The sequence below is a fragment of the Balaenoptera physalus genome (genome assembly GCF_965194825.1).
Source record: "Balaenoptera physalus genome assembly, chromosome: 9".
In the NCBI taxonomy this organism is placed as follows: domain Eukaryota; kingdom Metazoa; phylum Chordata; class Mammalia; order Artiodactyla; family Balaenopteridae; genus Balaenoptera; species Balaenoptera physalus.
In genome coordinates, this window is record NC_138888.1 from 28,319,602 (window position 1) to 28,340,731 (window position 21,130).

A 21,130-nucleotide genomic window follows, 5' to 3' on the forward strand; every position below is an offset into this window, starting at 1 on the left:
GGGCTGTCAAGTCCCAAGAAAGATTAATAATAACAAAGACACACTTGGACATACCCTGGTGAAAGCAGTCTGTTGGCACAATTCCCTCTTTCAGGGGAGGTCAGTCTTTTTTCAGGCCTTCATCTGGTTGGATGAAGCCCACTCACATTATGGAAGGCAATCTACTTTACTCAAGGTCTGCTAACTTAAATGTCAATCCCATCCAAGAAATACTTTTCACAGAAACATCTGGAATGTTTGATCAGATAAAAGTGAAATAAAATATAGATTTTTTTTTTGGTAAAATTTACTTAAAATAGCAAAATATTTGGGGATGCTTTTCCTTAAGCTTATTCCTTTCTGTATAGTCTCTATTGAAAGCTTAAACAAACATGCATGATTGTATTTCCAAAGGATATTATTTCAGTAGGCAATCTAAATTTAAAACTAAGCTTATATTGGGTTGGCCAAAAAAAGTTCGTTCGGGTTTTTCCATAAGATGTTATGGAAAAACCCGAACGAATTTTTTTTGGCCAACCCAATATCTTTAGAAAATTCATTTTAAAATTCTAGTTTTCAACACATTCTTATCCTGAAGTTGAAACTGTAAAACATATAATTTTTTTCTTTGTACTTTCATAAGCTAAGGATGTAGATTTGGGGGTTTTTTAGTTATTTTTATTTTCATCATTTTGAAATTACTTTCTAATTGGATAAGAATTTTAAAATCAGTAGTCAGCCTAGGCCTATTTTATGGCAGTCAGATTATAGTAGTGAGAACACGTATGTAAGATGTTGCTAATTCCTGAACCCCGTGGTATGACCACTCTCATTTTAAAGCCAGTGTGTCGTGCCAGACTATTCTTAGCGGTTGCAGCTAGAGAGGGTTGTGAGAGCATGAGGGCTGAGGAGGTGAGGATTTCACCATTAGTTCTGTATACTTCAGTGTAAAGTCTTACAGTAAGAATCAGCATTATTTGAATATTTTCAAATATGTTTTACTTGGGTTTTAAAAAAAACTTTTCAAGGCCAGTGTTATCTAAGAAGAAAAATGTCTTTCCATCAAAATTGCTTTAAAGACTTTGTTATTACATTTAAGACAGAACTGTTAATTTGGTGTATAGTATTTCTTCAAAAAAGGACATCTGTTTTGCTAGACTCTTAAGGTCAGAAATCATAATTTATCCTTTATAATTTATCTTTTATCACTGAGTGCCAAATAGCCACTTACAACTAAATATTAGCTGATTGAATACAGGTAGTATAGTGCTTTACCCTTCGCTGGCTAACAGTACATACTGAGAGCATTTTTAAATGAAACAAAAACTATTTTTTTTAATCTTGTTTCACAGTACTTAGTTCATTTTGAATATACTCTACAAAAGTGATTGTTTTGTGTTGATCTCATTTATTATACTTTAAGAAAAAATGAGTTAAATGCCTATAAAGGAGAGGAACTAGTGTTTTGTTTCAACCGGGAATTGTGCTATTTGCTCTTAACAGTGCATTGCAATTCTCACTTCTAACCACCCCTGCGTGGTTAGCTTTTAGCGTTATTTAACAAACTGTTAAACTACTCACATGTTAACTATTCACATGTTGGTCTGCTGATTGACAGAGATTGAAAAGTAAATGAGAGCCACACCTGTGTTCATTTTAAACTTGAGCTTGATTTTGAACCAGCTATCTTTACAGATGAGATGCAATGTGTTACATCCTTAGAAGCTGTTTATTACAAAGAAATGCAGTAGAGGACATGGGGAACAAAAAGATAAATCTATACATGATAAAATGATTTTTCTCAAGGTTAGCAGTCTATATTGTCATTTTAAAGGAGAGAATCAAGGGAACTTTTTTTTCTTCAGTACTCTGTGGTGATTGAATAGATAGCCAGCTGATTGTATCATAGTAGGAAATCAGATGATCAAAGAGAAATTCAAATAGATTTATTTTTTCTTTTTGAGAAAATAAGGAAGCGATTCTTTTCATAGACTTTGTGATATTTCTTTATGAAAACTTGATGACCTCAAGACAGAAGCAAAACTTTCATTGAAGAAATGTAGCAGAGGGAGATAATGGTATAATTTTTGAGCTGAGAACAGAATAAGAGCACATCTTCTGCTATTGCTGGATGCCACTTGAATGAGAAAATTGGCTTAGTTCACCTCGAGTCAGGTCTCTTAGTTAGCTAAACTCTCCAACTGTTTCTGACCAAAGAATTCATGATACCACTTTAAAGGATTCTGCCATCCAAGTGAGGCTTTTTTCTTGTAAGCTGTAGGAGTCATGTCTTGCTGACATAAATGTTTTCAAAATAAAATGTATAGGTATAATAAGCAAATATTCACAGTCTTTTCATTTCACAGGGATTATCAGTATAGAAAGAAAGCCTTGTAACCACCATGTAGATACAGCACCAACGGTAAGGCAACCTATTTCTACATTGTTAAAACTGTTAAGAAGGCACAAAATAATACTGGTTATAGTGACACAAAATGCCATTGTAGAAAACTCTTGTAACCTACCTTTTGCCAAGAGTTATATCCCTTTAAGAAAATTAACCTTATGTTTTCTAATTAATCAAGATAACCTATCAATTTTTACTAAGATATAGGAAAATAAGATGCTGTGTCATTTTTACAGGTACTTGTTTATATTAATGTTATGAATAGAATGGTATTTAATTTTAAAATACTTTATACTTTTGATAAAGTACTGTAAATCTTTATGCAAATTGATTTACACCCTTGTAAAAATGAGTGTTATTTTGTGCACTAGCATCCTTATTTAGAGTGAATGTTTTGTAATAGTGAAAGTAGGCCATTATGCTTCATTTCTCTTGTAGGTTACTATGCCTTATAGAAGTGAAATGCCTTACTATGCCTTATAGAAGTGAAATCTAATCTTTTACCCCACTACTATTACTACCAGACAACAAAAGGCATTTAATAATTATACAATCTATTTACTATATTAAAAATAATTATAGAAAATAATATAGAAGGAAGACAAATAAATTTCCCTTTTAATCTCTGTATATAGTATTTGTATGTATGAAATACACTTCAGTTGCTGGTTCCCACTTGAAAGATTCACAAGAAGTAGACTAGAGTATATCTCCTCACTAAGCATATTCTTGTTTCTTATCCTTTTATATAATAATCTTTCAAGTACTCTGTACAATTCAGCATTTCCTATTGTGAGAAAGATTTAGTAATACCTTTTTTAAGAAAATAAAGTATTAAACTATATTTGAATTTTATTGATAATTAATATTTTCCTCACGGACAAACTGACTCCATTTTTTCTATTTGTTATAAATCCATATAATTGATTCAGCATGTTTGGTAACTTAATACGTGGGGCTTCAGAAATGACTGGTGTCTGAGGAATTAATCATTAGCATAGTCATAAAAAGGTACATGGATATGGTGTGTGTGTTCCAGTTATCCTTTAGTAAGTATGCTAAAAGAATAGCCGTAACATTATGTAAATTTTATTCATTAATATTAAAAATGGAAGGCTAGCAATTATGGAAAATTAATTATTTTAAGGTATTTGAATAATCTACTCATTGACCATTTTATATACTTTTGAAATTTATTTTATTCCTGTAGGGTTTCCTGCAGCACCTTGTTTACATTCTGGGTGTTTTGTACATTTTGGAACTCAGAAAAGTGTAACCTGCCAGGTTTTTTTGTTTCACCCTGTAGGCTGATGGCAGATTCCCATGTGAATTAAATCATAAAATAATAGAACCACATAATCATGAGAAATAATGGCATGAACAAAATTTACAGTAGTGCCCTGACCTCGAAATTACTCCTGTGAATTAGGAACAAAATCTAATGCATAATAGTTTAGGTATTGTTGGTTTTTGGTTATGTTCTCCCAGTTGGATTATTAAATGGTGGCTCCTAATATATTAATAACATTTCTACTCTGTAGAGTTGATAAGTTTTAAAATACTTGGTTTATACAGACACTCTCCTAACACTCGTTAGATCCCCAGGTTTGACTTGAGCCAGTCTTCCTTTCTGATGTCTTTTTCTGAGCTCTTCTCCTTCTGTCTCTTTACTACAACTTAAGCATATTCAACAACCTTTCGCCTCTCCCCCATAGTTCCCCAGCTTGCTGACAGTTAACCTTGGCCCTTTCTTCATAACCTCTAAATAGAATCACAAGTCTGTTCATTACCCAATCTCTGCTGGGCCCCAGGACAGATAAAGTCTGATTTTCACAGAAATATAATTTTACCTAATTTTCATCCTTTGTGTCAATGTGCCCTTATTTTCCCTAAAGGGTTTAAGAGAAGAAAATATTTAGAGATAAAAGAAATAGGAAAAAGTCTGTCTAAAACTTTTACAAAGTGGGATATTTGTGAGTTCAAACTTTGTCCTATACTGGCTAAAAAGGAGAGAGACTCTTTGGGCCTGAGAAAAAAAATAGAAGGGAAGTGGACCAGGATTTCAGAATGGCTGAGGCTCTGAATGACTCCTGTCCTCATACCTAGCCACCAGTTTCCAGCCTACCTCTCTACAATTCCTTTGGCTCTAAGTCCTACCGTGAATGGCTGGGGTCTAGGAGAGTGCTAGATGCTACTTACGACTATTCAGCAGGGGAGGGAAGCAAGACTTTCTTAGGCCTCTGTGACAGGGAAAGATGTGTTTCTTGACGTTTCAGGTTGGAATGAACTTTTCTGTAAATATATGGTTACAGAGGATAGTTTGATCCTATAGCATTATAGTGGGATGCAGTAGTGTTCTTTAAGTGAATATAGGTTAGCCTGAGAACAAAACCCCTTTTGTCCCTTGGTTCTGTGTTCTTTCTCACTCTCTTTTTCATTTACTTGTTTCCCTTTTTTTTCATTTATTACATGAATTTTAATTTTTTGTTTGGAATTTTTTTTCTTTTTGACATAAATAATACCATATCTGTGTTTGAGGTTCCTTCAATAGAAAACAAAACAGAATATCCCCACATGGCATGACCCCCTCCACCAAAAAGGATCAAACCTTCCTTCTTAACTGGCTATAATCACTACTTACTTTTTTTTGCATTCAGAGCTCTTAATTTTGTTCATATCTAAGAGTATATTTTCAAGTCATTTTTTGAAGAAATATAAATTGAGAATTATATTACCTGAATCTGCATATTTTAAAATATCTCTCATTTGTCTTTGCATAAGACCGCTTGCCAGGGCTTTTAATTATTTGAATATAACCTTTTTCCCTTCAAAACGTTGTGGAAATTGATCATCTTTTTGCCTTCTGTCATTGAGTATTTCAGGAGAGACATTCAAATCAGTCTGATAGTTATTCCTTTGTATAGGTAGCGTGTTTTGCCTGTTCATGTATTCAGATTTTCTTTTATTTTCTTTATACCTAATGTCTTAGCTCAGATTTGATGCATAAATGTGTGGCTTTCTTTTCACTGATTTTTGGGCTGAATGGTATTCACTCAGACGTGTTACTATTATAGGAAAAGCAAATAAGACATCATATAATCATAATATTAGATTACATGAAGATAATTAGATCATGCCACTTTAAGAGCTGGTTGCTGCACCTGCTTATAGCCTCCAGCAAGTTAAGGATAATATCAGACTCAGATTAATCAGAGGTCATTGTCTGAACCCTGAAAGGCAGGTGTAAAAGTAAGTTAATAGTTAAATCAGCATAGGCCTGAGTCCCATAGTTACTTTAAATGGAGGACTTATTTGCAAACCAAAGAGAAATAGCAACTAGCATAAGAAGTCTTCCACCCACATGTCTGGTCTTTTCTTACTTTAGGTTATTACACGAAGGACTTAGTTAAAACATACCTGCCTTTTAATGTACAGTCATATGCACAGCAGTTCCCATAGCTTTTCCTATTTTCTGGTGGAATTAAAACATGGTAAGCCATGTTGAATGTATAAAGTATTTTTAGTGATTTGAGGAGAACTGTTTTTGAATCTCTTCCAGTGAAAACTGGTACGATAAAATTCAAAATAACATCAACATGGCCTATTGTAGTCATTATTCTTCATTGTTATAAGACCAGTTTAACAAGCTGTTCATTCATTCTGCGGTTACACTCCTTCTAGGTTTTCTAAGGGCTTGATTGATAAATTTTTGTCACATGATTTTTCGTCAGTGGTAAACTTTACTGTGTTTTAGAGTATTTTATTATTATGAAAATATATCTGAGATGTTTGTGGTATTGCTTGCCCTTAACAGTAAACTTATTCATAAATGTACATTCAAATTAAACTTTATTCTGAGTCTCTTTTGGATTATATGATTAGGGATTATATGATATTCATTCTATAACATTTTGAGTTGTTTCTGTTGTTAGATTATTATCATTGTTTAGCCCACTCTAGGTTCACAAGATTGCTACATATTGCATTATTGCACATTAGTTTAATAAATTTATACATATGTTTACATAAAATATGTCTTTCACATTTTAACATACTGTTGGGGGCAGCCAATCTATAGAATTTTCCGGGAATTCATAGTATGTAAACTAGGGTGAATGTGCCCCTATAAAACTCATAAAATAGAACCTATGGCCAATCTCTTCCTGAAGGCAATTGCAGGGTGGAGAGGGAACTGATAAACTATAAGCTTTTATAACTCGTCATAAAAGAATCTGTTTTCACTTATCAATAAAGTAGCAATTCAGAGCAATTCTACTGAAATTCAAATGTAAATGCTAAATTGATTCTTTTTTAAGACCACTTGTGAGTTATCCATAATATAACATTTTTCTTAAGTATTTGCACATTAATTTTTCTCCAGATATTGTAAATTATGAAGCTTATGTTGATTTTTCCCATTAGTATACTCTGCTGACATTTGTTTTTCTCAGACTTTTTTCCCCCAGTTCTCTTTTGACTTTGCTAAATTTCTCTACCTGAGAAAGTTTTAAAATTCTGAAAGTGTCATATTACTGGAGGACTATAACGTAAGAGTGGCATAATAGGAATTTATTTTCTAAATTATCAGCAAACATTAGGTGTACAGTGCCCATAGGACAGTACAGTATCAAGTGCTGGGTAGGTGTGGGAGTGGTATGGGGGAAAGCAGAAATACAAAAAAGTATAAAACATGCTTTGTGTCTTTGAGCAGCTCTTGGTCTAATTAGAAAAGTGAACTGTAAATAGTTAAATCTCAATACATGAAATGGATAAAAGGTCAGAGCAATATAGTACAGATGTCATGTCAACAAGGCAGCTTGTACTCAAGTATAGGAATATGGGATGGGCCTTGAGTGCATTAGGAACTCCCAGGGCTGTAGTGATTTGGGAAGGCTGTTTAGAGTAGGAAGGTGCTAAACTGGATCATAAAGGACAGATGGGATTTTAAAAGGAATAGGATGTTCTAGACCAGAGTAACAGTGTGACTGAAGATCGTAGAAGGAAAGTACACAGAGTTTATAGATGGAGACAGTTTGCCTGAAGCAGAGCATTTCAGAACATGAGATAGATTAAGAAAAGGTAATTTGGGCATGATTTATAAAGATCATTGGATGTTAGGTAAAAAATTAAGACTTTATCAATATAAGCAACAGTAAGGCATTTGAGCATGAGAATAAGATGATCAAGGTGTAATGTTTTTAAAAAATTAAAATAAAAGCAGCTCATGAAATTGCAGGTAGGTGGAGATTAGAAGTAAATGATCTGTGAAGCTACTATAATCCACATTCAAGGTGCTAAGGGTCTGAATAAGGAAGGGGCAATGGAAATGGAAATAGAGGTATGCTTTTGAGAAAGATTTGGAAATTAGAACTGATGATAGAAATTCAAAAGAAAAAGAGGTAAATGATGGCTGGAGACATAGGTTACTGAGAGAATGATGACTCTGTTAACAGATTTTTTTAAAAATAGGGATGAAGGATGATTTTTAGAGAATAATAGATTCAATTTTAGACATGTTAAATTTCAGGTAACCAGAAGCCATGAACAAGTAGAAATGTTCAGTAGAGAACTGAGAATATAGGCTTGAACCTCAGAAAAGAGGATGAGTTTGAAGATCTAAATTTGTTGTGCTTGATAGAGCCACACTGAACAGCTCTGGGGTCCAGAAGGGAGATCCAGTGGTCAGAAGCCTCAGACCTCGGTTGTGGGAAGTCCTGTGTATCATCATAGGTGGAAAGCAAGCAGACTCTTCCCAACAGGTGTCCAAAGGCCCCGTCCAGGAAGGGGGCAGATATCCAGTCTTCAGAAAAAGCTCAGTCAGGAGCCAGTCTCCTCCGCCTCACCTCCCAAATTCGTTCTCCACAGTTATTTATCCAAGGCATAAATACAATCATATGTTAAAGATCTTGTGGTGCACCCCATCTCCTACCAGTTGAAAGCTAAGCTATTTAGCATGTGGTCTGAAGCCTTCTGCTACCTTTGTAGACTTATTTCCAACTTTTCCCAAATACTCAACGCTGGCCACTCTGAGCTACTTGTAGTTCCCTAAACATGTCTAGGTCTCTCGCATTGAGGAGTAATTTTAGAAGAGGGCTTAAGAACACTGAGTCCAGACCAGATGTCCTGGCTTCAAGTCCTGTTTTGGCCACTTTTACTCCATATGACTTCAGGCAAGATTCTTTACCTCTTTGTCTGCAAGTGGGAGTAATACCTACCTCAGGGATTGTTGTGAGGGATAAATGAGTTGAGACACATCCCACTCAATATTTTTCTGTATACCAGATATTGAATATTATTTCACCACAAGAGATGGCCAGATAATATGGACAAGAACATATCCCAAGCCTGAGGTCAAGAATCAAAGGGAGGACCCCAGGGTCCCAACTAGGGCAGGGACACTGGGAACAAGGGAATCTGATGAAGGTTGCCGCAATGACCTGCGTGCCTCTTGACCAACCTTCTTTCTTTTTCTCTTTTCATTTTTTAAAGTGTGTTTATGTATGTATTTATTTATTGCATATTGTGACTGTCTCGTGCTGTTGATGCAGAAATCCAGTTACACCAAGACAACAGGCGTATAAACTGGGACTGTCTTGGGCAATCCTGAATGCGTGATCCCTTTATTCATCGATTCTGTAAGTCATGGCAGCCAGAGTGATCTTTTTAAAATATAAGTCAGAATGGGTTTTCCCTCTCCTTATTAACACTCTTCAATAACTTCTCCTTACTTGTAGAATAAAACCCAAACCCCTTCCTGGGGCCTACCAGGCCTTGCCTGATCTGGTCTCTGCCTACCTCTTCAGCATCACCTTATGATACTCTTTGCTCTGAGTTTCTGGAACACAGCCAGCCTTTCTCCCACTCACCTATCAGCTTTGAACATTCGGTCTCTCTGCCAGGAATATACACCCCCTTTTGCATAATGGGCTTTTTCTTTAGATCCCAGTAAATGTCAGCTTTTCAGAGGATCTTCCTTCACCATTCTATCTGAAGTAGATACTCCCCACTTAGTCTTTTTATTGCAACCTTTTTTTTTCCTTCTTAATACTTATCCCAATTTGTAATTTTTTTGTTCAGTTATTTTCATGTCTATCTCTTGTCTTCCTCGATAGAATGGATGTAAGTTTCATGAAAGTAGGGACCATGTCTGCTTTAGTCACCATTGCTTATAGACTGTCAGTAGATACAGCTTAAATGAATCAATGAATATAGGCTGAAACTATAGAAATAAATAAGCACAAAGAGCTAGACCGGACTTCAGGGATGTCCATATTCAGAAGGTTGGAAAAAGAGCCCTCACAGAAGACAGACAGAAAAGAGAGACATAGGAAGTCAGGAGTAGTGTAGCATCTTGGAGGCCAAGGGAGTCTACCTGGAGGTTTTGTGCCATCATAGGTGGTCAGAAAAGTTTGGGAGAATGGAAGCAGAAAGGAAGCTAGCTGGTAACATTAGGAGGCATGATGAACTGGAAGCAATTCGGGAAGCCTGTCGTGAGAGGAGGATGGAAAATAGAACAGCAGTTACCTTAGCCTTGTGTGTATATTGCTGACTCATTTCACAAAAGAAAGTAATGTTTTGCCAAAAGGGCTGCCATGAAAGGAACCTATATAGAATGTGAAGTACATGTTTCTTTTTCCGTGCTCTTCAAAAGTGAAAAATTAAGCTTTAGTATTTATGCAACATTATTACTTTCAAAAAATTTCTCAGATGGAAGGAAAAATTCAGGAACATAAGTGGGGAGAAGGAGGCACACTGTATTTTAGCATTAGACAAAGGAGTAGAGTAAGGCAGTTGTAGCAAGATTCCTTACTAAGTACTTAAATCTTTTCTAGTTGGTAAAATGAGGAAAGTTGAAGAAGTTGATTTTTTAGGTCTACTTTGGGTCTTTTTCATCTGCTCTTACTGTTCCAGGACAACATATTAAAGAAGAAAAACTAAGCAAATTTCTGATAGTCGTCGCTTGAATGCTCACTCATCATTTCTCTCATTCTTCCTATTCTCAGGATTCAGTTAGAATTCACCCATATATTATACACATGGCAGTCGTGTCCACTGGGTCGACTAACAAATGCCCATCACCACCATTGCTATTGGAAATTTCATGTTGCTTAATTAGTAGACGTGGGTTAGTTGTCTTCAGTAGATCAAAAACTAAGTCCTTTCACTACAGACCAAATCTCTCCACCTTCACAAGCCCGGGCTTGGTGAAATGATGCCAAGCAGTAGGATATGGTGTTCAGATAACTGTGTAATTTAGCCAGCAGGGGTTAGAGAGCATGTGCAGTACAGTGGGGAAAAGGAAGGGCACTGGTCTGGCTGCCTAGGGTTCTATTGAAAGAGCAACAAGTAATCTTTTTTGCCCATTTCAATCTCTTTCACTAATAGCTTTCCCAACACAAATAAAGTCATGTTCAGCTACACAAACTGGTAGAACTTGAGGATTCGGCTAATCAAAACTATGAATCAAGAACAATTCAAAAGTGCATAAATATTCTAAAACAGTACATCTAAAGCATTAAAAAACTAAAGAAATTAAAATCATTCCATTTTAGACTCTAGCTGAAGTCCTTCCTTAGTCAAGCTCTAGTGAGATGTCTAGAAGTATGAACACATGGTTCCCATGAGACCTGACTCCAGAGGAATTATTTTGGTCATTTTTTTCCCCTGAGAGCAGCAAAAAGAGCAAGTGCTGGAAGGGAGTCTGTTTCCTCAGGAACTTAAACTGGGAAGACAGGAGCCAGAAAGCAGGAGCTGTGTTAAATGCCATAAGGGGAGGTGGTGATATGCCCCGCCCAAAACAGGTACTTCACCCCCTAACCTGTTTCTTTGGAGTAGTACTTACTGTCATTGTAAGTACAGTCTGTGTTTCTGTAATGCAGATTAGCCAATGTGCAGTTAATAAATAGTTGAATGATGTCAATAAGATTGCAAAAGATTTATTTATGCATGTTACAAGTTTAAACCCATCAGAGGCAGGCTTTCTCATAATCAAATGGAAAGACTGAGTCATTTTAGAAAAAAGCTGAAATGCCTTTTGCTAATGTCTAATTTAGTAGCTTCAAGAACTGCTAATACAAATGAAGAATTGTTTTGTTTGATGAAATCTAAAACCTGATTGGGTTTTTAAAAATTATTTGCTTTATTTTATTTTTTTTAAATTTTATTTATTTATTTATTTATTTATTTATTTATTTATTTATGGCTATGTTGGGTCTTCGTTTCTGTGTGAGGGCTTTCTCTAGTTGCGGCAAGTGGGGGCCACTCTTCATCGTGGTGCGCGTGCCTCTCACTATCGCGGCCTCTCTTGTTGCGGAGCACAGGCTCCAGATGTGCAGGCTCAGCAATTGTGGCTCATGGGCCTAGTCGCTTCGCGGCATGTGGCATCCTCCCAGACCAGGGCTCGAACCCATGTCCCCTGCATTGGCAGGCAGATTCTCAACCACTGCGCCGCCAGGGAAGCCCTGGGTTTTTAATTTTGATAAACTGGTCTCTATTGAAAGGAAATTCTTTCATGGACCTGACTTAACCATAATGCTGGGTACAGATGCCGGCAAAGATTTAATACCACATTAGTACTTTGATTAGGATTGTTAGTTTCTTTCAGCACCCTAGTTACAAGTTCCATAGATTTTAAGTAGTCTGCAACAACTGCATTTTTTTTTTCATAAGCCTCATTCTGCAGAATGCAAGGCTTTATAGCAGAAAGGCCTATAAAAAATTATGGAATTTTGTCTCCCCTCGTAAAATGTAAGCACCACTAAAAGAGGGGTTTTCCATGTTCTTGTTCAGCACTACAGTCTGAGAACTGTCCAATGCCTTACACATAATATTACTAGCTATTATATTACTAATATTCATAATGATCCTGAATCTCTAAGAATAAGTTAATTATATCAAACTATTATTTAACTGTGTTGTGAGCATCAATGATACACATGTATTGAATACCTACTATGTTGCCAGTGTATCTTTATATCTACTTTCTTTTCATCTGTATAATCTTAGATAGGTTTTATTATCCCCATTTTATAAATTATGAAACTGAGGCACTGAAAAGTGAAGAGTCTTCACTAGGGTCACACAGATGGTAAATATAGAGCCAGGAAATTCTTTTCTTTTTAATTAACATGTTACCTAAGAGCCTCTGGAGTCCTTGATATTTGACAAAGACTACATTATCTGCTAATAATGGGATATTTTGATAAGTGTATCGAGACGTTTCTAATCTCTACACATTTTTAGTCATTTAGCTTCAACATATGAGAAGGATGTGTCACTGGTTACAAAAAAGAGTCCCCTTGCTTGTGGATACGTTCTTTCCTGGAAAACAAAAAACTACCTCTACCTTAGAAACACTGTGTTTTCATTAATTACTCAAGTTTTGTGCTTTACCTACAAATGATTAGTACCTTGGTTTTACTCTGCTTCTAGATCGTTATAGAACAAATCAACTTCCTCTGCTATAAACACAGCTCTTGAGATGCTTGAGAGTGTCTGTTTCATCTTGACATTCTCTTTTTTAGACTAACTCTATCCATTTTCTTCTACTTAATCTATACTGATTATACTGGTCCAGTTTGTTCATATTCTTTGGAAAAGTGACATCCAGAACTAGATTTAATATTCTAATTGTGATATGAAAAATAGTGATATTATTGGTTTCTATAATCTGCATACTGTGTTTGATATTGAATTATGACCTACCATAACTTCTTGATATTTTAAAGATTTACTGTCAAGACCTGTCTAACCATTCTTTACCTACTTGTGCCTCAGTATCCCCATCTCTAGAATGGAGATAATAATAGTACCCACCTCATTAGTGCTGTTTCCAGTACTGAGTACAGTGTCTAGCACACAGTAATCTCTCAGCTTTCCACTATTACCGTTTAACCCTAAGTGCAGTGGTCCATTTATCCTTGTTGAGTTTCATCAGTTTATTTTTGACTCATTTTTCTTTTGAATGCCGATTTTTTTCAGCCATGGTCACTCACTCCTGAACTCTGTAACATGAACAAATTTTATAATGCCCCTTATTTATTGTCTTTATTCACAACATGAGGAAAATATTGAAGAATGAACAAAATCAAAAAGGCAACAATTTCTTTACATGTGGTCAGTTTAAGTTTCTATTTATCAACAAAGTGCCTTATAAATAGAAGTCATTTGGGGGGAGGATGTTAATGTTTAAAAGCAATTTCAATGTTACATTGCATTGTCCTTTAGCAAAGCATTTACTTACCTGTCTTTTAAAATAAGATTTGGTGATTACTTGAAATTTTCCTTTTAATCAATATAAAATTTGATCCCTGTAAGGAAGCATTGAATATAGTACCTAACAGAAACCAAAACTTGAGTTGATCATGCCATAAAATGAAGCAATTATTTAGAAAAACTTTTCAGACTCATCATTTTATGGAATATTATTTTCCATTTTGGGAAAATTTAATCAAAAGTTATCAAACTAGTCCTCTGTTCTTCCTGCCTAGATGGGCATTTACCATCTGCCACTCCAGATGTTCCATAGATTCTTTTCTTACCTTGATAAATATACACGAGTTTACCAGATCTCTTCTTCCTGTGATGCCCTTTATCCTGCCATCTTCTCAGCGTCCCCAGAGATCAGTCTTTGGCAGAGATCGTAGTGCAGCAGCCAGTAATGCAGACACCTCTTGGTATAACCACATTATTGGGTCACAGATTAGTTTAATGCATAAAGAGTAAGTAAGATACATCCCTAGAGGGAACTAAACTTCTGTGTTTTTAATTAAACTTCATAAAGTTTTCTTGTCACCGTATCTCTGCCTGGTAATATCTTATGGCAACATGAGCAGACTTTTCTGAGGGCACTTTATGGTTTCAAAGCTTTTTTTGCCAAACCTAGAAATAAATTTTCTTTTCAGAATGGAGTTGGAGTTAGTAGATCTATATTTTGTTTGGAAAATATGGTTACGTTTATAGTACTACAGAAATACTTTACTACAGAACGCCATTCCTCTTTGATAAAGAACTTTAGGAGTTGAGTAATAACAATCATACCTCTAACATTTATTGGGCACTCATTATGTACCAGGCACTGTGCAAAGTGTTTTATGTAGGATATCTCATGAATGTCATAATTCTGTATGATAAAAGTATCATCATCATCATCATTCGCCAGTAGGGAAACTGAAACATAAAAGGTCTTTAAGAGTCTTTTAGAAACATTTAAATTGAATGTGTTAATGCATTATGGTAGATGAGCCAAAAATATTAAGAGCAGAATAAGTTTATATGATTAAACCATTAAACTCAAATGTCACTCAGTGACACAAGCCAGATTCTGTGGAAACTGGGAGCAGTTCAGATAATATTAACAGCAATTAACACTTATAAAAACAATTTTTAGTTTTAAAAACTCTGCTTCATCTGATCTTTGTGTCATCACTCTATCTTTTAATGGCATTAGGCAGGGGTGGTAATGAGGAGAGTAGACAACTGAGAGATTCTGGTAGGGCTGACCAGAATGACAGCCAAGACGGGTCGTGAAGACCTTGAGGACAGGACAGAGCCAAATACAGATTCCTCCCTCTTCACCATCTACCATGGATGTTATCTAAGAAAGCCAATTGCAGAATTTTTTTCTTGGAAAACATCCCATCCACACACCAAGGAGTTTTAATCAGATATGGTTTGGGGTTAGTGGACAGAGTCTTAGATTCCCTCAGAATAGTGGCACTTCAATTCTCAAAGCTGCAGGGTGGGTTAAAGACACATAAGTAACAGAGAGTAATCTGGATGTGAGAAGGGGATCTTGGGGTTTGGTGGGAAGAAAGGGGCCCAGAAGCTGTGGTTTTTCTAGTGCACTGGCAGAGTCACCTGTGACCTTGAGAAAGGAAATTACAAGCACCTGTTACACTTCAAACTATGCTACCCACATGCCACAGACAGCTGTTTGAAGAACAGGACTAAAAAGAACAGGAATGAAAAGGTAATTGTCTCACCCAAGAATGAGGTGATTGGGCTTTGTCCCTTCTTCCTTGAGACCTACTTGTAAAACTCATTGTACACACCCAAGTGTCAGCTGGTACCTAAGCATGAATGACTCCTCAGTTGATGTTTCTAATCTTAATTATTCTTTTCTTTCTCCATTCTACTAGAAAAATCTTCATAATAAATACTTAGGCTGTTAACTACTTGGGAACCAAAGAACCTGAAAATGAGTACAGCTCAATAAAATTCCTGTCTTTCCTGGGACTTCTATTGGGCCTTTCCACTTTAATCTTCTGTCACTGGTACTACCAACTGCTTAGTTCTTACTGACAAAACCTTGGTAATATATTAAGCTTATCTTTCTCTCTTATGTACCTCATGTATTGCTTTCCTCTTCTCTTATATTTCCACAGTCTAACCTCTTTTGTCCATTTCCATAGCCAGAATCAAGACTCCCCTCTCTGACATGAATCACTATGGTCTCCATCTCTGTGTTTTTGCTTGTATCTGTTCCTTTATTCTGACTTCACCTTCCATAACCATAATTTCTATGATGTTCTTTTTTTATAACAGCTTTATTTGGATATAATTCACACAGCAAAATGTTTGCTCTTTTAAAGTCTACAATTCATTGGGTTTTAGTATATTCATAGTTTGGTACCCATCATCAGTGTCTAATTTTAAAACAAACTCCTCACCCCAAAAAGAAATCCCATACTCAGTAGTAGCCACCCACCCCGCTCCATTGCCTTCTCTGCCTAGCCCCTGGCAAATACTAATCTACTTCCTATCTCTGTGGATTTGCCTATTCTGGACATTTTATATAAATGCAGTCATATCATACATGACCTTTTGTATCTGGCTTCTTTCACTTAGCATGCTTTCAAAGATCATCCATGTCATAACATGCATCAGAATTTCATTCCTTTTTATGGCTGAATAATAGTCTATTATATGGATATGCCACATTTTATTTATCCTTTAATTCATTGATGAGCATTTGGGTTGCTTCCATTTTTAGCTATTATGAATAATGCTGTGTGAACATTTACATACAGGTTTTTGTGTAGACCTAGGTTTTCACTTCTCTTGGGTGTATATTTAGTAGTGAAATTGCTGTGTCATATGGTAACTCTGTATTTAACATCTTGAGGAACTGCCAAAATGTTCTCTAAAGTGCCTGAACCATTTTACAATCCCACCAGCCAAGTATGAGAGTTTCAATTTCTCCACATCGTCACCAACACTTGTTACTGTCTTTTTTATTATAGCCAATTTATTGAGTGAAAAGTTATATCTCCTGATTTTGATTTACATTTCCTTAATGATTAATGATGTGAACATCTTTTGCAGTGCTATTTGTATATCTTCTTTGGATAATTTATTCAAATCCTTTGCCCATTTTCTAGTTGGGCAAATTATGTTTTTACTATATAATTGTATAAATAGGATATATTTTAATGACTGTGTTATGTATTTATGTATGTATGTATATATGAGAATCAGATGTTATTATACCAAGGGTAGCAATACAGTTTTGTTTTTAGAAATGGAGTTGAAGTTAGCACATCTACATTTAATTTGGAAAACAGGATCACATTTATAGTTGTGGGTGTCCTATAGAAATATTTTTATTTTAAAACACCATTCCTCTGTGATAACTCAAAGAACTATAGGAGTTGAATAATAATAATTATACCTGACACATATTGTATACCTACCATGTGCCAGGAATATAGCATATAAATATATATTATATAAAATCAACTGTATAAATTATGTTACTCATACATAAATATAGATATAATATAGATATATTCATATTATTTATATCTAATTGGGTTTGTCTTAGTATTGACTTGTAAGAGTTCTTTATATACTCTGGATACAAGTCTCTTATCAGATACGTGATTTGCAGATATTTTCTCCTGTTCTGTAGGTTGTCTTTTTCTCTTTCTTGATCATGTCCTTTGAAGCACAAAATTTTTAAAAAATTTTTATGAAGTTCAATTTCTCTACTCTTTTCTTTTGTTACTTGTGCTTTTGTTACCATATCTAAGAAACCATTGTCTGATCTAAGGTCACGAAGATTTACTTCTATGTGTTCTCAGAGAGTTTTATACATTTAGCTCTTACCTCTAGGTCTATAATCCATTTAGATTTAATTTTTATATATGGTGTGAGTTAGGGATGTAACTTTATTTTTTTGCATGTGTCTATCCAGTTTTCCCAGCACCATTTATTGAAAAGACTATTATTTCCCCATTTAATGGTCTCGGCACCCTTTTCAAAAATCAGTTGACCATGAATGTAAGGGCTTATATCTGGACTCTCAATTCTATTGTGTTGATTCATTTGCCTATCTTTATGTCAGTAATCCACTGTTTTAATTGCTGTAGCTTTGTAGTAAGTTTTAAAAGCAGAGCTTGTCCTCCAGCTTTGTTCTCTTTCCAGATTATTTTTCTATTCTAGGTCCCTTGCATTTCCATATGAATCTTAAAATCACCTTCTCAGTTTCTGCAAAATTTTTAATACGGATTGTGTTGAATCTGTAGATCAAAATGGAGGATTTTCATCTTAACAGTATATTAAGTCTTCCAATCTAGTAACATGGTTCTTTCAGTTTATATAGGTCTACTTTAATTTCTTTCAATGACATTTTGTTTTTAGTATGTAAGTCTTAGACTTTTATTTCAAGTATTCTTTTTGATGTTGTAAATGGAATTGGTTTTATATTCAGATTGTTCATTCCTCAGGTATAAAAATATAATTGATTTTTTATATTCACCTGTATTCTGCAACCTTACTGAATTTGTTTACTACTTCTATAAGATGTTTTGGAGGATTTTTTGTAGATTCCTTGAGATTGTCTATACACAAGGTCATTTCATCTGTTAATATAGTTCTACTTCTTTCTTTCCATCTTGATGCCTTTCTTTTTCTTGCCTAATTTACTGGCTGGAATCTCCAGTACAGTGTTGAAATAGCAAGGGTGAGTGTCTGTGTCTTCTCTTGCTCCTAATCTTAGGGGAAAAACTATCAGCCTTTGACCATTAAGTATGTTGTTAGCTGTGCGCTTTTGTGAATAACCTTTATCAGGTTGAAGCAGTTCCCTTATATTCTTACTTTGTTGAGTGTTTTTATCAGGGAAGGATGTTGGATTTTGTTAAATGCTTTTTCTGTATTTATTGAGATGATTATGTGGGGTTTGTCCTTAATGCTATTAATATGGTCTATTACATAGACTGATTGTCATATGTTAAACCAAACTATCATTTCTGGGATAAATCCCACTTGTCATGGTGTATAATCCTTTTTATATGTTGTAGATTCTGTTTACTAGTATTTTGTTGATATTTTTACGTCAGTATTCATAAGCAGTGTGTAGTTTTCTTGTCCAGCTTTGGGATTATGATAACACTGACTTCATAGAATGAGTTGGAAAGTGTTCATTTCTCTTTTATTTTTTAGAAGAGTTTTGTAAAAGATTGACATTATTTCTTCTTTAAACATTTGGTACAGTTTGCCAATGCTGCATTCTGTACCTGGGCTTTTCTTTGTGGAAATTTTTTTAATTGTTAATTCAGTCTCTTTACTCTTAAGGTCTATTCAGATGTTCATCTTCTTCTTCAGTCACATTTAAGTTGTCTCTTTCTAGGAATTTGTCCCTTTCATCTGGGCTATTTAATTTGTTAACATACAGTTGATAATAGCACTCCATTATAATCCTTTATATTTCTCTAAGGCCAATAGTGATATCTTCTGTCTCATTCCTGATTTTATTAATTTGGGTGTTACCTTCCACTCCACCACCCTTGGTCAGTCTAGCTAAAGTTTTGTTAATTTTCTTGATCTTTCAAAGAACCAATTATTGGTTTTGTTAATTTTCTCTATTCTTTTTCTATTTGTTATCTTTTATTTCCATCCTAATATTTATCATTTCCTTCCTTCTACTTGCTTTGGGTTTAGTTTTATTTTTCTAGTTTTAAAGTATAAGGTTAGCGTATTGATTTGACTTTTTTTTCTCAATTAAAGCATTTACAGCTATAAAATTTCCTCAGATCATTGCTTTTGCTGCTTCCCATACATTTTGGTATGTTGTGTTTACCTTTTCATTTATCTCTTTTAAATTTCCCTGATGTTCTCTTCTTTGACCCATTGGTATTTAGGAGTGTGTTGTTTAATTTTGACACAATTTCCCAATTGTCTTTCTGTTACTGATTTCTATTTTCATTTCATTGTGGTTGGAGAACATACTTTCTGTCATTCAGGGTTATTTGTTTTTTTTAAAGGCTTATTTTATAGCCTAGCATATTGTCTATACTAGAGAATGTTCTACATGCACTTAAGAAGAATATGTATTCTGCTTTTATTAGGTGGAGTGTTCGATAGATGTCTGTTAGATCTAGTTGGTTTTTAGTGTTGATCAAGTCTTCTGTTTCCATGTTGATCTGCCTAGTTCTAGTCATTATAGAAAGTGGAGTATTGAAGTCTCAACAACTATTGTTGTTGAATCATCTATTTCATCTTTCAGTTCTGTCCATTTTGCCTTATGTATCTTGAGGCTTTTTAGGTGCATATATATTCATACTTATTTATGGCTTCCTGATTGATTGACCCTTTTATCATTTAAAATGCCCTTCTTTATCTTTACTGACAGTTTTTGTCTTTGATTATATTTTACCTGGTATCAGAATAGCCTCTCCAGCTCTCTTTTGGTTTCTGTTTGTATGGTATATCTTTTTCATCCTTTTCAACTTTATTGTGTCTTTAATCTAAAATGTTCCTCTTGTAGACAGCAGATGGTTTGATCATGTCTTTTTTCCATTCTGATAATCTCTGCTTTCCATTTGGAGTGCTTAATCCATTTACATTTAATTTAATTACTGATAAGATAGAATTAAGTCTACAATTTGGTTTTGTTTTCTTTATGTCTGATGTATTTTTTTGCTGCTTTCCTCTTTCATTACTCACTTTTTTTGATTAAAGTAATATTTTTAATATACCAATTTACATCCCTTTTTCTTTTTGTGTATTTACTTGAGTTGTTTTCTTAGTAGTTACCCTGAGAATTACAATTAACATCTTAACTTAAAACAATATAGTTTGGATTAATACCAACTTAATTTTAATAGTATATAAAAACTTTAATACAGTTATTTTCCCTTCTGCCTCCTTTGTGCTATTATGGTTGTACAAATTACATCTTTTTTTTTTTTTACCATCTTTATTGGAATATAATTGCTTTACAATGGTGTGTTAGTTTCTGCTTTATAACAAAGTGAATCAGCTATACATATACATATACACATATCCCCATATCTCCTCCCTCTTGCGTCTCCCTCGCACCCTCCCTATCCCACCCCTCTAGGTGGTCACAAAGCACGAAGCTGATCTCCCTGTGCTATGCGGCTGCTTCCCACTAGCTATCTATTTTACATTTGGTAGTATATGTAAGTCCATGACACTCTCTTATTTATACATTGTAAGCCCATCAACACATTTTTATAATTCTTTACAAAGTTGTCTTTTAATTTACATGAGGAGTTTCCCAAAAAGTACATTTATACTGTCCTTTGTATTTACTTATGTAATTACCTTTATCAGTGCTCTTTATTTCTTTATGTGGATTTGAGTTACTGTTAAGTGCCCTTTTGTTGCAGCCTGAAGGACTCCCATTAGTTTTTCTTGAAGGGCAGGTCTACTAGCAACAAACTCTCTGTTATCATTTATCTGGGAATGTATTAATTTCTTCTTTTTTACATGGTAGTT

At 34.8% G+C, this 21,130-nt stretch overlaps 1 protein-coding gene across 25 annotated transcripts in view; it reads left to right on the forward strand.

The window, feature by feature from the left end:
- The window catches only part of AHI1 (Abelson helper integration site 1), a 224,297-nt gene that overhangs the window by 120,204 nt on the left and 82,963 nt on the right, over positions 1-21,130 (forward strand). For 21 of the 25 annotated variants that reach the window (XR_014267260.1, XR_014267261.1, XR_014267262.1 and 18 more), the window contains one exon: positions 2,346-2,401. The exons of the other annotated variants lie outside the window; for them this stretch is intronic. Coding sequence is in view for 14 of the 21 variants with exons in the window: in XM_082474460.1 (XP_082330586.1) it covers positions 2,346-2,401 (56 nt within the window). In the remaining 7 variants the exon portion in view is untranslated. The remainder of the gene's footprint in view (positions 1-2,345; positions 2,402-21,130) is intronic. 25 annotated transcript variants of the gene reach the window in all.